General features: G+C 39.8%; 1 protein-coding gene across 2 annotated transcripts; it reads right to left on the bottom strand.

The window, feature by feature from the left end:
- Nucleotides 1-3362: 3362 nt before the first annotated feature.
- lrrc32 (leucine rich repeat containing 32) lies at nt 3363-17045 on the bottom strand. Of its 2 annotated transcripts, none has more exons than XM_026182821.1 (3): nt 16854-17045; nt 11176-11269; nt 3363-7519 (listed from the first exon to the last, which is right to left on the bottom strand). In XM_026182821.1, the coding sequence occupies exons 1-3, from the start codon at nt 16919-16921 to the stop codon at nt 5687-5689; spliced, it is 1995 nt and encodes a 664-aa protein (XP_026038606.1). In that variant the 5' UTR covers nt 16922-17045; the 3' UTR covers nt 3363-5686. The 2 variants fall into 2 exon arrangements, with proteins under 2 accessions (XP_026038606.1, XP_026038607.1); XM_026182822.1 differs by lacking the exon at nt 16854-17045 and adding an exon at nt 12866-12993.
- Nucleotides 17046-18032: the final 987 nt, after the last annotated feature.

Raw genomic sequence — 18032 nt, 5'->3', positions numbered from 1 at the left:
TCTTGCTCTTTGATGGTGTGGAGCACTTTAGGTGTAGGATCTATGGTTCAAAGGAGGGTCTTTGTAGGAGTAAAAATCACGTTGAAGTACTTTATGAACATTTTTGGTTGGCTTTTCAGTATTGCAAAACAAATTTGCACATCCAAGAACTGAACAATAGCTCAGTTGGTAGCATGGAGGACTGTAGATTGATAGAAAGATGATATCCTTAGGTCACTGACTCAACTAAAATTGAAGTGCTTTTCCATATTATCGTATTTTTGATATAGAAGCATGGTATTAAATAGACTTTATAGGTATTGGAATATATTAAACTGCACAAGGTAGCTAATAAAGTGTTCTGAGAGAAGCATTAACAAACATTCAAGTTCCTATTTTTGTTACCAGAGACAAGCTGCTTCCAGTCGTTGTGCTAAACTAAGCTAACAAACTATCTACATTCTCCACAGGCAAAATCGATTATCTCATCTAACATTTAGAGACAAATCAAAAACATTTTAACCAGGTCATAAAAATCCCAAGACTCTTTCACCAGATGTATTTAAGGTCAACAGTCTCTGGTAAAAAACCATATTACAATGCTTCAACATGAAGGACAGATTTATTTATACACATGGTGACAGCAAAGAGGAAGATTTAATGATCTAATCATTAATAATCGTGTTCCTTTTATGCTACAGAGAAATATCACTGCTAATTACAACACATACTGGAATTCACCCCTTTGCTTTGATAAGGTTAGAAATTTCCCACTCCACATAAGCTACCCGAATGCACCACTCCAAATTGAAACCAAAATACATGCAGCAACATCTGTCATGTTATCGACAACAATTCACACTTATTTAACCAATGTATCAAATATAAAACCTGATAAGTTGTTCGTTTCATGTTCTGGCTCAAGGTAGCTGCCTTTGGGAACATTAACATTAAACATTAATTCATCATATATAGAGAGCAGTATATACTACTTAGTCTCTGTGGTGGGTAATCATCCTGTTTCAAATCCACAAAGTCAGAATTAGCTCGCTAAGCTCATGGTTTCTGCTAATCAGAGCTCTTTTAGCTCATGTCACAAGTTTACATGGTGTCAACACAGACAGTATAAAAGATTGATGGAGCCTCTGGAAAGTGCCTTAAAGCTAGATATATATATGTATTTTTTAACGGCTGCCAGAAGGGGACTTCTGATCTCCAAGAGCCTTACGAAGGTTTTGCAGAAACATGACCACTAACCACGTGACTGCTACCCATGTGAAGTTAACTTGTCTGCTGTTTTGGACGTGTGACAATCATGGCGAAACTGTAGGATCAAGAGAACAAAACAAACCACAAAGGCCCAAAGACTCCCCGAAGCAGTGGGCAGCCACCTGTCTTGAGGGAAAAATGAGTATTCCCCAGCAGGTTGAAACCTTCAGGAACCACTGCTAACCAGCTGGGGAATACACATTTTTCCATAGGAACCAGTGGTTGTATCACATCCAGTATGGCGGAGTTGATTAACTCAATCACTCATGAAATAGGAACTTTGTTTTGGTCATTTTAATGGTCACAAGGGAGGTTTATCTTGAGTGTGCCTACTGGCGAACGACTTGTGACATCACATTGTTAGCAGTGAGCGTGCGGTTTCATAGTAAGGTCCTCCCCTCACCCACAACATCAGGTTTTAAAGCAGTAAAATGGTGAAGACAAATATGTTGAGCTTTTACCCCACTCATAAAGTAAAACCGCGCAAGGAAAGACATTTTTTAACTGTCAAGTATTAACTCTGCAAACAAGTGTGAGTCCTGTCTCTAGAATTACTGTCATTTTAAAATACAGCGTTTTTAAAAATCCTAAATTAAAGAAATAACAAAGGCCAAGGTGCAATTCCAGTGAAGCACTGTTTGCTACAGAGAAACGGATTGCCAGCTTTGCACATATGTCTCAAACTCATTGTCTTTGATAGCCACGCACCTCAGGGACAACTAGTCGATACTTACGGGCCCCTTGCTTATTCCCTCTCTGATACAGTAAGCAACTGAGGTGTTTTTCTGGATAGTTCTTTTAAACTTGATAAACAAGTGTCCTCCGTAGTACAATCTAGCTTTTATCTACTACGTCAAATTTCTAAGGCTAAGCCTTACATATCATGTAAGGATATCCATGCCTTTGTTAATTTTAGATTAGATTACTGCAACTCCCTTAACCTGGGCCTCCAATCTGCCCTTCTTCATAGATTGCAACTTGTTCAAAATGCTGCGACACACCTCTTAACTGGAACTAAAGGGTATCGATCACTCCGGCTCTTGCTGACCTACATTGGCTCCCCATTCAATATCGTATTGATTTTAAAATGTTATTGCTTACTTTTTAAATCGTAAACAATATTGCACCTAGCTACTTAACTGAACTCCACAGCCTGTATACCCCTAGGAGAGCCCTAAGATCATCGGGCCAACTGCTCTTGGTGCAACCTAGGGTCTAGGGACCAGAGGTGACCGTGCCTTTGCTAGTGCTGCAGTCAACCTCTGGAAAAATCTTCCAACTGACAGTCACGCATCTGAATCTATTCAATCTTTTAAACTGCGATTGAAAACTAAATTATTTAATCTAGCATTCCCGGCTAGTTCGTGTTTTTATCAGGTAGTCTTCTTTGTACTTTGTAATCGCACCCATATGTAACTTATATTGTTGTATTACCGGAATAATCTTCCACCTGATATTCCAGCGTCTGAATTTATTCAATCCTTTAAATTACGATTAATAACTTACTTAACTTAGCATTGCCGATTAATTAGTGCTCTGTTTCATCTGGCAGTGTACTTTGCACTTTGCTATCACATCCTTATGTAATTTTAATTTAATTTCATACTATTGTATTATTGAGAAGCACTTTGGTGTATCTATGGTCTTTAAATGTGCCATATAAATAAAGTTGTATTGTATTGTATAACTCAAACGACCCAAATGTCAGTTTCAGGTCTTCACAAATTTGAATCCAGCACCAGCACACATGTAAGTTTGGACTGTTAATAAAAAAATGGCACAGTTGCAGCTGTAGAGCAACATGTACCCAAAAAATACACCAAAAAGAAAGCTAACAATCCACTTAAGGGGCAGACTTTAAGTAGAGGTCTGTGTATCCAAAATACTTGTTCAACCTCTATTTAAAAAGCCCTGGAAACACTCTTGGCTATATTTGTAGGATCTTTAGGATACATTTCTGAGAGTGTTATACGTTACAATATAAAGCGCCTTGAGGTGATTGTTGTTGTCATTTGGTGCTGTATATTAAAAAAACAAATCATAACTACACAGAGAGTGTAATCTTTAATAACAATATTTGAGTTGATGTTAAAATAACAAATAACACACACACATTAAGAAATTGTCCTTCATTTACTAAAAAAAATAAAAACTTACACTTCACAAAAATACATGGCATGATAAGAAAAAATATTTAACTTTGGTTTTTGCTAATAACATCAATAATAATTAGCTTTTTAGGATTAAACACAGTAAAAATCACATGAAACTGTGAATCCCAGTGTAGCCAACAACAGCACAGCGCTAGATTTACCATTTTATATAATATTAATGTGGTAAAAACAACACAAACACTCATGTTATGCCAACACATTATTCATATCAGTCAAATTAACAGGTGGAGCACCATGGGCCTGGTATCAGTATGGAAAACATACTATGGAATATTTCCAGCTTTGTTTTTATAGTTTTTTTTTATATATATATAAAAACAAACAGAAGAAAAATAACTTATGTCATCATATGTTCTGCTCTATGTAGCATTATTAAGGTCTTATAGTGTTATAAAATCAGATACAGTCACACATACAAGAGGAAGTTTAAAGTGCAAACTATAAATAAAGGTTAAAGTGACGGCTTGGATTTCTTAAAAAACACAACAACAAAAAAACAACCTTCATCTAATCCTACTTCACGAATAAAGAGCCTCTTGTTTTATGACCTTTAGTAGTGTTCTCGTCTTTATTTTTAGCTTAAAGGAAAATTCCAACATGTCTGAGTGAAGACATCTGTCTGAGATTCGATGCTCCCTCGCCCCGTTTCATCTTTCACCGTCTCAGTCACTGATCCATCTGCAACAAACCTTCATTCTACCCTTAAATGAGTGTGAGTGACGCTTTGGGAAAATACACAACTTTGCTTTCTTGTTGTGATTTAAATGAGAAGGTCAACTTCAGTATGAAGTTAAGGCGTAGAATGAGCCGGAAACAAGCCAGCGTACGCACAAAAAAATGAGATTAAAAAAATATGTAAGGTGTTTATTTTATTCCTCTGGGATAATCCATCCATAGGGATGATGCTTTTTTTGTAGCATTGCCTTGGTTCGCTACACTAAAACCCAGTGGACTTCTCTTCAGGCAAAAATTATAACAGAAATTAGCTCTGGTCATCGGAAGTACGTTTTGTTAGTGAAGGTGAGTGCCACATTTTAATTTTAATTTTTAAGAGCAAACGTAGTCTCCAAAAGTAAAAGGTTAACATTAACTCATGAACAAACTTAAGTTTCGCTACACTGAGCTGCCGTGTTCGGTGGGATAATGAGTAATTTCGCCGACAGCTTGCTAGCAACACTTAGAAGTTGCTAGCAAGTGGGGATATTTGCTTAGATTAGAATGGCTAAATCTTTTCTTTAAGTTCCCTTTTTAGAAATCTAACCTTAAAAAAAAAAACATTACAAAAAAATGCTGGAAGCGCAAAAATGCAGCCCCATTTCTGTGTTTTATTCATTTCTTTGGCACTCTTTGGCTTGATTTCCCCAACATGGATCATTTTTTACATTTTGATATGAATGAAGATGTTTTTCCAAAAATAAAAATCCCAGTTTTAAAAAGCACAGGTTTAAAAGTGTGGGTGTAGCCTGTGTTTATTTGTACTGAAGCACATTTCCTTTGGCAAGCTTGTTTTTTGATAGCCAAATTTAGGTTTCCTGTTTGTCAGAGCTAACATCCACAAGGCAAATGCCACAAACCAATGAGTGACTAAAAAAAAGGCAAAGTTTCACACTGAAATCAAAGTGTATTTTCCAAAAGGCCAAACACTTATAATAACTTTTATTGCTGCATTTCAGGCACGCTTGTTGATGCCACGCTTTTGTGGAAGTGTTTTTAGTGTTAATTCTTCATTTTACATTCAGTAAGATAATGTGCGGTCATGGCTCTACAACTGGGTTAGCCATAAAGTTGTGTTTAGACAGAAAGCAAAACAAGTTTCCACTGTGTGTCCTGCAAGCACACACAGCTGCTTAACGTCCAATGCACCAAGTGTATCTGCTCTGTGCAGTCTTTACTTGTTATCAAGTCACTGAAAAGGCTTTTTTATGAGTTGCCATCACTCTTGAAATGCTCAGTTTTGTAGTTTTCATTTGACTTTGCATTGTCACACTGCCTTGTTTGGTGTCTCAGCACACCATAAGGTCCTTAAAATCTCTTTTTTTCTTCAATTGGGAAGATACTGAGGAATGCTTGCTTGTTGATAGATGTCTCAGTGATCAATGGTAGCTTTTCGTAGTGGTACAAACAACTCAAAGCCTCACATTGTTCCTTCAGGAGACTTTGGTTTGCCCCACAGAAGTTACATTCACATTTTCAGCTGTGTCTGACTGAAACCTTCAGCTGTTTCTTAAATTCCTTCATGGCTTTCTGTGGCCAACCTTCATTCATTATGCCCTAAAACCTCTGTTATGTTTCCGCCTCCTTGAGTGGCAACATTTAACCAAGAGCACGAACACGATCATCACAAGTAACAATATCACTATAACTGTAATAACATAGTTCTGGACGGGTGGTCCATGGCACATTGTCTGGGTCACCTTCTTGATGCTGACCGGCTCAGAGTAGTCCTCGTGAACGCAGGTCACCGTTTCAATGTCAGGAATGACCACGGCGGACTGCTGCACCATGATGATGGATCTGAGGTTGCTGCAGCAGCTCAGAGGATTGGAGCCCATGTAAAGAGTCTTTAGAGAGTGCTTCAAAGCAAGGATGGTGCTGTACTCCAGTGTCACCAGGTGGTTGTTCTGCAAATTTAGGGACTCAATGGAGGACTCTTTGCTCCACGTCGGTAGAGTGGTCAACTGGTTGGTGGACAGATCGACGTATTTGAGGCTCCTCAGTAAGGACAAGTCTGCTTTTAGAATGGAAATGTTGTTTTTCCTCATGGAAAGGTGAACCAGGGAGTGCTCTAGACCAGAAAGAGAGTCTTTGTGCATGTCCAAGCCTGGATTCAGGGACAAATCTAAGACCTTCAATGGGGTGTTGGCAAACATGTTCGCGGGCAGACTCCTCAGGTTGTTTTCAGAGAGGTACAAAGCCTCCAATTTTGGAACAGATAAAAAGGACACACAACTTTGAGGATCCTTGTGGTTTTGGTCTGTTGGCTCAGAGTCACAGACTTGCAGGTTGTTCTGCTGGAGATGCAGGTATTTGATGTTGGCGAGTCTCTGAAATATTTGATAGTCCAGGGTTGTGAGGTCGTTTCCTTGTAAGAAGAGTTCTTCCAGCGACTGCACAGTGTTTTCTCCAAATGTCAGACTCTGCAGTGGATTATAGCTCAGATTGATGACCTTAACTCTCTGTAGAAGGCCTACATCAGTAATAGAAAATGAGGTAATGCAGTTATTACTCACATTTAGGACCTCCAGTGATCCCATCATGGAAAAATACTCTTCAGGCATTTTTTTGAGTTGATTGTAACTCATGTCCAGGTATCTGAGGCAATTAAACGTTATGTTTCCCATGAATTTAATGTTTTGGATTTGATTTTTCGAAAGGTCCAGATATTTAAGGCAGTTGTTTTTCGGGAGACGGGGAAAGAAGAGCATTTTGTTTTGACTCAGGTCAAAAGTGACAAGTTCATATGGAGTGTCTGATTGCGCGCTTTGGAATGACTCCAGGCTGTTTTGGCTGAGATTAAACACTTTTAATTTGTCGAGATTGAAGTCGTCGATGCACCTTATTGAATTCTTGGACAAATCAAGTTCGGTCAAATGAGATAAAATGTCAAAAGCTCCATCTTCAATTTTTAAGATGATATTATTGTGGAGGCTGATTTTCCTCAAGGACAAGGATCCACTGAAGGTATCTTTTGCTACTTCAGTGATGCTATTGCTGTTCAGAGAAAGGTTCACCAGCCTGGGAGAGTCAGCCAAGAAATAGTCTGACATCCCCGTGTACAGGCCGTTGTTTGACAGATCCAGTGACTCCACAGCTTTAAGAGGTCCGATGTTTGTTTTGGAGTGGGCAAAAACATTCAAATGATTCTTGGACAGATCCAGGATTTTCAGATCATTCATGTCTTCGAAGAGCCTGGGCTGGATGAAGTGGATCTTATTGGAGTGGAGATTCAGATGCCGGAGGTTGGTGTGGTATGCTAAAGTTTCCTGGGTGAGATTCTGCACCTGGTTTCGTGAAAGGTCCAGCATTTGGACGACATCGGGAAGGTTGAGTGGCGCACTTCTAAGGCTCAGATCGCTGCAAAACACATCCATCTGGACCTACGAACAAAGACAAACACACGAGTCTGATTATCTCGGCATACAGCCAGGTTGACTGATCATGACACAACACAGACCACATGTGGATGTGGAGGGTCGATTTATGAGTCGGTGTATCAAGGCCCAAGGCATGTTCTTGGCAGCAAGACAACCCAGTGTTGTATTTTTATTTTAATTGTTTAAACTATGATTATTTCTCTTTGAATTGATTAAAAAAAGCCAACCAAAAGAAAAAGAAATCAAAAAGTTCCTAAACCAAGAAGAAAACACACCTCACACCTTTACTTCTTCTTTCGTCCCTGTTAGACGTTTGAGGTATTAAGTGCAGTTTATAATTGAAACCATATGGCCACAAACCCCCATGTCCAAAAACAGCTCATAAAACTGTCTCCCTCTCTGCTTACTCTCTAAGGCAGAGTACATTTAGCTTCTTGGCGTATTTGTGGTATCGTGAAAGGGGCATTCCTTGTTGATTGCAAGCTGTCTGTAAACAAATAAGAACTGGATGGCAGAACATCTCGTATCTGCTCAGGAACAAATCAGTCACACTTGGAGAAAAGTTTTATCATTGAAAAAAGACGTATGTTTCCTACGTGACTTTGCGTCTCATTAGCAATACTGCTCGTGTGGCACGCAACTGCTTATGTCAGACTAAGTCAGACTTTAACTCCACATTATCTGAGTCACACGTGAGGCGGTTTACGGCACATTTAGTCAGAGTAACTGTAAAAAAATGACTAATACTTGTGTAAATAATGGGAACAAAGTGGAGAAACTGCTAAAGTCGTGCTCAACTAGCTGAGGCTAGAACACCATAAAGTGCAACATCCCCAATTAGGTGATCTTTGTTTTACGGTCTGCTAGTGGTTTATTTAATGGCTCACAGTTCAGAGATGACAGTAAATGAGAGTGAGAGTGTTTAGTGCAACAATGTCACCAAACTGGACACAAAAGTCGCACAACCATTTCCCATCTCTCTATCCCCTCATTATCGGTCACCTCACCACTTTCAGTTCTCTTATAAATACTTGCTGTAACAAGGCCAAAATATGCTTTCAAGAAAGACTTTATTGCTGGAAGATACCTATCTGGTTTCACAAAGTCAGACTGAGAAAACTACACAATGTTTTTTAATCGCAAAAGCATCTATGGACATCCAAACACGGGGATTTTTCCCCCCCGCTCTTGTTTTTCCTTACGGTTGATTAACAGCTGATTTACGAACAAGACTGTATCTTACGCTTCCACACCACAGATCTCCACTGTTGTCCAGAAACTGTGACCACGTTCATAATTTCATTCCCAGTGTACAAAATACAGAGTTTGTTTATCAAAGCCGCTGGTGTGCCGCAGTTTTGTAGTGTGCTTTCTTGGCTGTACACAGCACTCGTCATTTTTCATGCCGAGGCTTTATTGTTGGTGATGGGTTTATTGTAACCCTAACCACAATGTTTTTCTAAACCAAGCAGTTTTCAGAACCTTAACCCAACGAACCGACTGGAGGATGCAGTGTGGTTAAGCAGGTGACTCTCTGAGGGCCTTACTGCAGCAGACTTGGTTTAAATCTGCTCCAGACCATTTGCTATGCTTCACCCTCCCCCTCTCGCCATTTTCCAGCCTACTCTTCATGGTCCAGTCTAATACAGATCTGAAATGCCCCTCTTTAAAAAAGTAAACAGTCTGTATTGAGAAAAAAACCCTAGCAGGTTGTAAACTGTGGTTTCCTGGCTGGTAAACATGAGATTTATGCCATCGCTATCCCTCTAACCTACTTTGTTGATCTCTTAAACAGAGCGTTTTATATACTTCTCGGGACATTATTGCTACAGTTACTGTGTAACAGTATCGATGGTTAAAAAACACCTTCATCATCGTGGAGACTCTAAACAGCATCATGTGACCGTCCAGAATGAGAACCTCCGTTTGTGATAGTCCTCCAGAATAAAAACTACATTTGTTCACAAACCTTTATTACAATGTTTTGATTTTGTAAGAGCTTATAATGAAGCGAATGATGAGTTCTTAAGACTGAACTCTGGATTTTAATCAAAAGCATCACCTTTTCTAAACCTAACCAAGTAGGTTTGGTACCAAAACCTTGAAAGTGGTCTCACACTCAAAAGCAGCTCTTCATTTTACAGTGGAAACACACCTATATGTAGTTTCAGCAATTCTTAGAGCAGAGGTGTCAAACATAAGGCCAGGGGGCCAGAATCAGCCTGGCAAAGACTCTAATCCAGCCACATTGGATGGCTTTTAAAAACATGAAGGAGGGCATAAATTGTGGACTTGGATCTTTATTGATAACTGCCATTCACATTAGACCAAAGTAATTAGGTCATATATTTTAAAAAATGATAGAAAAGTTATAGTTTCTTCACATATCTTTTTTTTTTCAATGGATTGTACACATATATATATACTTTTTCTGTAGTTTTACATGTTTTTTATAGTTTATAAGTCATGCTGATGGATTTCAATTACTGCAGCAACATTTCTTTATCAAGTGGTAAAAAATTAGGACATACTTTTGATTTGCGCTTCTTTTACTTATATCGAGAAATCTAAGGAATCAACTGTGTAATTAAACTTCTTTACACTGACAGAAGTGGGGGGCGTCGCTTGTCCAGCCCACTTAAGTTAAGCCCACATAAGTGTATGGCCCATGAGACATCCCCACTTTAGAGGGAACAAATGATTAATACCATGGAGGACTAATTTATTCTAATTCCAAAAGTATACCAACCAGTGAAGCAAATAGGTATTACTCCACAGCCCAAAATAGTCTTTAACAAATGCAATATTTGCTGCTGTCTCAGTAACATTTTGTAAGAGCGACACTAACCAGCTACTTCAGGGAACTACAGAGCCTTTTTGTAATGTCTTAGACTCAAGTGTACAAAGTGTGATTTGTGGCATATCCTTATATGTCATCAGTAGTGTCTTTGTGCTGCTTTAGGATTTTTTTTTTTTACTTCATTCAGAAAGTGTGATGCTCTGAAAACCGTTCCGATTTCAGCAGAGAAGTTCGGTGATATCTGGGTATTTATAGAACCACTGATGACCACATCAAATGTAGGTGACGCACCTTTCGCTTTCACTATCTGGCTATTTTTAGCTAACACATCTGAGCCTGACACTAATGACTCTGACCAATTGCTACGTGATCCAACCTTTAACCCATAAAGGCTTTATTTATGTATTTCCGGCTCTTTCCTAAGAAAAGCGAGTACTGTAGCTTACTGGAAGTGATGCATTTTTCTTTTTCATTTCATTTCATTTGATTACAGCAATATTTCTGCAAGATCAATCACCAGAAATACCATGAAAATGAAATCACAGCACTGTACACAATGGCAAAGCTGGGTGACACATGTCCTCTATGCTTTAAAAAAAAACCCAACCCTCTATCAGCATGACTTCCACTGAAGACAAATAACATTTTAATGCCCAGTTATTAAAGCTGGCAACTCGTGAACAAACTCTCTTCAGGTCTAAACTTGCAAATAATTATAAAATAAACTGCCTGTAGTTGATGTGAATGAACAGAGAAAGCGCACATACCATGTAAAATGTAAGTGAACAAAAAACAGAGAAAAGATGCCGTTAAAAAAAAACAGAGAAAAGACCAGACGTGCGCGTCTCTGTTTACTTACAACTCGGCATGGAGGGGGTTGCTGGGGAGGGTACGCGGATGCCGCCACGCAGCTGACCAACAGCAGGAAGAACAGCTGGAGGACGTCCATGGTGCTGCAGGCACAGACAGTCCAGATCACACAAGTGAGCAACACATGAATGTGGGAAGGATGCTGTATATGTAACTAAAAAGGGAAGGAGTAACAGTGTGTGACCTATGAAGGCGTTTTGTTGCTTTTTTTATGCAATGAAAACAGGGGCTTTTTGTTGCAATTAATCTGAATGCCGTTTTTTTTTTCTTTCTAGCATAAAGAATGACTAAGCCAAAAAAAGGGTTTCCATTAACTCTTTGTACTGTTATTGTTTTTAAAAAATTAGCGACTGTTTGAGGCGAGTGAGTCACGCTTATAGCGCTTCACTGTTTCCTGATAGGTTACTTAGAAACAAAACAATACATTATGTCACCTTATAGGGCAGACACGCTGTGCCCCGGATGGGTTGATAAGCTGATATGCATATGGAAACTTACGGGGGAAACAAAAGGTTTGCAGTTTGAGGCTAAGAATGGTTTAAAGTCACGAGTGACAAACACGGAGGCAGTTTGCTCTAATTTAATTCATCACAGTGCTCTCATGTGATGCTTGGAGCACGCAATCATCCTTCATTTAGCGTTAGAGAAACCTTTAAAAAGTTGAATGAATCAGCCTTTTGCTCCGATTTTAAGGCGGATCGCAGAGCTGCAGGGCTTTGATGAAAGTCGAATAGACTTTAAGGTTTATCTCATAGAAAAAAGGAAATGTTTACAGTCTGGTTAAACACCACAGCCGTTAATCTGCAGCCAAAAAAGATCCACACTTTCGGACTTTTAAATGTTCCCATTCAACCTTTTTTTTATTCTTCCTCCCATTTTAATTCCCATTCTACTTCCAGCCCCACCACGGGGAAATTTCACTGCATTTGTTTAAACTATCCCACTAATACCATGAAAGAGATACAGAGCATTGTTTGGCAGGGGGACATCTTCAGATTTCAGATCCACCAAAGAAATGTTTCCCCTCAAAATTCCTCACATGGTTTCACTTATATAAACATCTGAGGCACTAAAGAGGCCATCAGACATTATGTAATGTAGGATGTATTAACTAAGGTGAGGAAAAAGTCCACCTTATTATAGAGCTTGTGACCCCTAGTTTCAGAAACGCCAGAGCGCCTATAAAAGAGGAAGTTTTGTACATTTTGCAGATAGTAGTAGTAGTAACAGTGCTGCAGTGGTGGAGTTTACTGCATAAATGTGAACCAGGAGGCTTTTATGTTGGCAGAATCACAACTTTTTAAAAGATTCTATTACACAAAATAATATTTTAGCACGTAGAGTTCAAGTCCACGTGTTGGTACACGGCAACTTCATCTCAGTGAAGAGAGAAAATCAGCCTTTTCCAGCCTTTAAAGTCCTCATAACGCTGATTTAAAAGTATTTGAAAGAGCTGTTTAGAAGTGTTACCCATGCAAGCAATACAGCTGAGTTAGTAGCTGGTAAAACTTGTGCACTTTTTCTTCTGTTTTAGAGTTTACACGCAGGACTTTTACTACAAAATGAGTATTTGTACTCCGTCCACCTCTACAACTGTAAGCAAGTACACAAATGTCACCGAGACCCCGAGAACCTTCCAAAAACCTCTGCAGCAACAGCCCAACAATATGAACTTTTACCTCGCTTTCAGCTGATGATTAATCTTCACAAGCCTCCTGACCATATCGATTTCACACCCTCACACACCCACACAGGTCGATCGCTCCTTTCAGCTCGACGCTCCTCTCCCCACGGCTGCCGGCTGCTGTCCGGCCATCCTCACATCCTGTGAGAATATCCTGCATGGCTTGGCCTCTTTCCCCCCTCCCACTGTTCTCGGGGAAATGCCATATATGGGGGGGTTGGGTTGGGAATTCTAGTTTTGAGCTGTAACTTCAAGGAGACTCAACCCTAACCTCTCTCCCCAACCTCACAAAAAAAAAAAAAAAATGCCATCTATTAATCCTAAAATTGGATGTCTCGAGGAATAGTTTGAACGTTCTCACAGGCACCAGACTCCATTTGGAATCTGAGGCATTTAAGCCTCAGCTCTGCCGAATACTTTTCCGTTCTTTGAAATCTCTGGAAAGCAGCCTTTTATGGATGTTTTCTTTATTTTTTTAAACAAGTTGAGCTGTTTTTGATGCTTCTACGTCAGCAGCTCTTATTGATACCGTTCGCAGAGACGTGTGGGTGCGCTGAGAAATCACACATCCTTTTTATGACTGTGGGAGTAAGTCAGACTTGTCATGTGGCTTTTCTCTGGTCTGCCCTACTGTAAACAAACATCGCTCTAATTATAATGAATAAGACCAGTTTATACATACAGACAATCAGTTTTAAATGACTGTACGAATGTCTGCGTGTCTAGACAGGCTGGAAAAAAGCATGAGTAAAACTCTCGCCTCCATAAAGGGCTCTCGAGCTCTGACTGCATCGGTGGAGATTTTCAGCGATAGATTGCGCTGCATGTGAAGCAGAAATGCTATTTTTAACAAATAAAATCAGACTGTTTCTAAACTACAGTCTGATTTAGGACGCGAATATTGGAAAAAATGCAATTTATAAAGGGATTTGTAAGCGTTCTATCTCCGAGTTTATATAAGCAGGTGTTTCTTAATCCGTTGGCTTTTGTGTAAGTTAAGTGTTTAAACTCCACATTTAGTCAAACAAATCTGAATCTGTTATAAAGTATTAAGGATGCTAATGCTGTTTATCTGTTTCACAACCACAAACATAAATATAATCATATTAGAAACTGAAAGCAGCTAAAGGATAATTCTATTATTAAAGGGGAGGTAAAGAGGACATCCTTCATATGCTGTAATTAATTCTAACCAGGTGGTGGCATAACTCTCTAAATCTTCACCCACCTTCTGAAGTTTTCTCCAGTGAATTATCAGAAACCAGATCGCGTATGCAGAGTAGCTGGTTTCTGTTTCTGCATCATTACAGACTTAGAACAAAAATAACGCTGAATAAAAACTAGATTTTAGTGTCAGATTGTGGCACTTTGGAGGTGTGTGAAATTGACCTGATTGCGGAGCGTTTCTCGTGTCGTTAAGCTGGAAAGAAATTTACCCAGAGGGCCTGAAATTTTGAAAATCTTTTACAGGATGAAGGTTACATTTTGAAAGGCTTTGTTAAATTTACTGACGTTATCGTGCACAAATAGAAATCTGTTGAATCTGACCAACTGAACCAAAGAAACAAGACTATCGACCTGCAGAGCGAGGGGAACTCTCTCCTCGGCTCTCTGAGCTTTTTGGGGGGATCGCTTGTCTTTAGTCTCGACCTTTCCTCTTACACGTGGGATCTCACGCCCTGTGCCCTGAGAGTTACTTAAAACTGTGTTGATGTGTAAAACCCAGATTGTGACCCACACCTCGAACCATCAACAAGCCTTAGGTGACTTACTTAGTTTTTCCGAGTTCCTGATGATTTGCCTGCTGAGTCTGATTCTTCAGTATCAGCTTTACTTTGTGGTGTCTGAGCTCAGTTTTGGTTCTTTCCCGCTAAAGACGCAGCACAAGATGAGCTCGCCATCAAAAAGAGTCGAATAAAGATGTCACCATTAAATTCTCTGGTTTTGCTTTTGCTTTCCCCCCCTTATGTAAATATTTAGGTGCAGTTTTTAACCTGAATTAACATGGCGGAATTTTCTTTAGTTTTTTGAATTGTAAATGACTTCTTGTGGTACACCTGCAGCTGAGAGCCTTCACTTTCTGTTCTGAGAGAGAAGCCACTGTCCACTCATTATGTGGTCCGACACTTTCACGCTTTTCTTATCACTACAATCACATCTATCATGAATACGTTGCTTGCATGTGTTCAGGATGTGTTTCGTAACCGTTTCTCTTCCCTGACCTTGTCGAGAAGCACGCTCTCTGGATTCAGCACCTCCTGATCTGGCTTTCCTCTCCTGCTTCATCAGACGCACATTTCAGCTGTGTGGACTGGTGCGTGTGCAGCTTTTAAGCCTGTAAAGCATTCCCAAAAGTTTGGACAGCTAACACATGCACCGCAGCGTTCCCAAACATCCAGCCTGGAGCAATCTTCATCCAAAAAAAAGAACAAATCCCACCTCACACAGAGAGCTGTGACCCGGACTTCATGGAGCCGGTCTAGGATTAGATCAACAGACAACCTAAATCCACTAAAGACCCGTGGATGCCTCCAAACGAGGCTTGCACCTGAAATAACCTTTCAAACTGAACACCTGCTGCAGGTTTAATGGCTCACACCAAATATTAGCACCACACACACGCGCTGGGTTACGGCACAAGCCAGTCAGCAGATTATTCTTCTTAAGGGTGTTTTTGGTTCACATCACGATCTTTCCCTCTCTTTAACCAAGTAGTTTTTATATGGAAACCTAACCAGTGAGAGGAAGTGAGAGCAAAGTGTGAGGGAAAAAATAAAGTGCCAAACAAAGCCGGTACTAACAGGAGGAAAACCAGGATCCCCTGGCTCTTAATCTGGGACAACGTGGTCCTTCCCATTTTCCAACCACCTCCTGTAGACTTCAAGCATCTCTTAAAAGCACCAACACCAAAGGATACCTTACAGGTAATGGCGAGCTGCAGGATGCACCTGACAGAACAGCATCATATAACACTCACTAAACCCGGCACGTTATAAACTTAAAAAACAAGCGCTCTGTTTAGATCTCCAGCAGCTCACGTGGGCTCATTATGTGAGTTATGTGGCTGAAAGCTCCAGAAATACTCAGCAGGTGCAAGCGGACCATTAGTTTGGATCGTTTGTGTAAATATTGGAATTTGTTCTTAAGTTAGATCTGCGGTTTAGAGGTTTACTGTATATAAATATATATTTCCGTGTAAAATGTAGAGTGGGTGAAAGCGTAAAAGTGGCTTTTTGGAGTAAATCTACAGTGTGAAAATACACAAACACTCCTTGTTTAATTAGATTTTTAGCATATCGCCTCTCTGGCAGGTGGACTCTGATTTATTCATAACTACTAACACTTATTTAGAAATATTTACAAAACCACAGGGTGAAATGGTGCATCAGGTTAATGTTCTGCATGTATATTATACATACATTTGCCCTACAGAAATGATATGGGCAAAAACAAAATCACTTAAAGTGGACTCATTGCACTCATATTCAGACCCAGCCTTTCCACTAAGGGGCTCCAACACAGTAGCTTTGCATGATTCACAGTGCAGCTGACCCCTCAGCTAGCTTTCTTCTGATTGGCTGCCCCTCACAAACAGGTTTAGGACATCACCCTGAACCAAAAGTAGAAAGAAGGATCTGAAGCCTGTTTAATAAAAGCATCTCCTACTGTACCGGCACCTGTGGTGACAGCAGCCGCTTTAAAGCGTCGAACAAGAAAAACTCGTCGTATTTGGCGAAAACTGTGATCTCCATCTCTGAATTTGTTGGACGCAAATATGAAAAGCTGTGTTGAAAAGCTGCCGAGCGCCTGCTGTTTTCGATGCTTCACGCGGATAACAGCTGGTCTATACTAATGCACAAGTTTTATCGTCTTAACCGTGAGTTTTTAAAAACAGCGTAAAGCTGCACGAACACAGGCGCGCTGTGTTCGTGCAGCTTTACGCTGTTTTTAGCAAACAGGTGTCACGTAGGAAGGAGCCTTACCTGGTCTGCTGTCTGCTGTTCATGTGCAGGTTAAGTTTCAGATTAACTATCCTTTCACTCTTTGCCATGTTTTATCAGGTGTCATGTTTACACACAAATACACAATGTGAGTGTGTGTCACAGATCTCCCTGGGGGATTGTCCCCTTATATATATTCACCGGGATTCCCGGACTTTTTGTTTCCATTTCAGAAAAAAAAAAGGTCGCCATTACTCGCGGGTGTGTGGGGTGGTTTTTTCCCCCCTTTATTTCTCAGATATTTGTTTCCTGGAAAAACAGTGAGATCAGAGGGATGTTATTCCTGCAGGTGAAGGGTGCTTAAGAAAAGCTAAGATTATGGACGGCTCAGGTAAGGTGTACCTGAAGGTAATGGAAGGACCACTCTGCCTCCTGCTGGTCATGGAAAGAAAGCACACCTATGTGAAAATTTGACTCTATGTGCACAAAACGACCTCACAGCCAAAGCTGTAATAAACAAAACACGGTGTAAACTAGACTTAAACAGTGAAATTTTAACGCATTTGTCTCTAGAAATATAATAAAGTACTACGTAATAGCCATATATTCACATCAACATTTACTTTTGAATTTGTGACTTGAAGTAGAAGATCAGACTTTTCCACCTCTGTTTATTTGCTCAGAGAAAACAAAAAGTTTAAATTTAAATTATCTTGGTAATTATAAAAATGTGACCCCTTTTCTTTTTGGTACACAAAACTAAAGATTGGCAACTTAAAGGCAGAAAATAGTCTGATGTATCTCACACACACCAGAAGTAGAAATTCGTTTTTCTAATTTCTATTTTTTTCTTTTATGTCCCATCAACTGCTTCTACATCTGTCAGATTTACACTGAGACACTCGCTGTTCTTTGTTCAGCAGCACCCTCATGTTTCCTGCTTTTTCATGGAATAAGTTCTGGTTCTGGAACCAGACCACCTCCTGGGAAGTGGACCATCAGGTCCATCACCAGCAACAGAGCAGACCTGGAGGCTCCGTCCATTGTAAAAGCATTAAACTTTGTATAGTACTGTGCAAAAGTCTTGAGATACCCCTCCTTTATGTTTTAGTAATGTTAGGAATGTGCAGTAATTTAGTGACACATAGACAAACAGTATACAAGACAAAAACAGAGTTTGTACAGCTCTGAAGTTGTATGAGCCTTTATTCTTCAGCACAG

The sequence above is a fragment of the Astatotilapia calliptera genome, chromosome 10, assembly GCF_900246225.1.
Source record: "Astatotilapia calliptera chromosome 10, fAstCal1.2, whole genome shotgun sequence".
Classification (NCBI taxonomy): Eukaryota; Metazoa; Chordata; class Actinopteri; order Cichliformes; family Cichlidae; genus Astatotilapia; species Astatotilapia calliptera.
The sequence above is the reverse complement of the archived record's forward strand: the minus strand, read 5'-3'. Positions and strand labels throughout refer to the sequence as shown.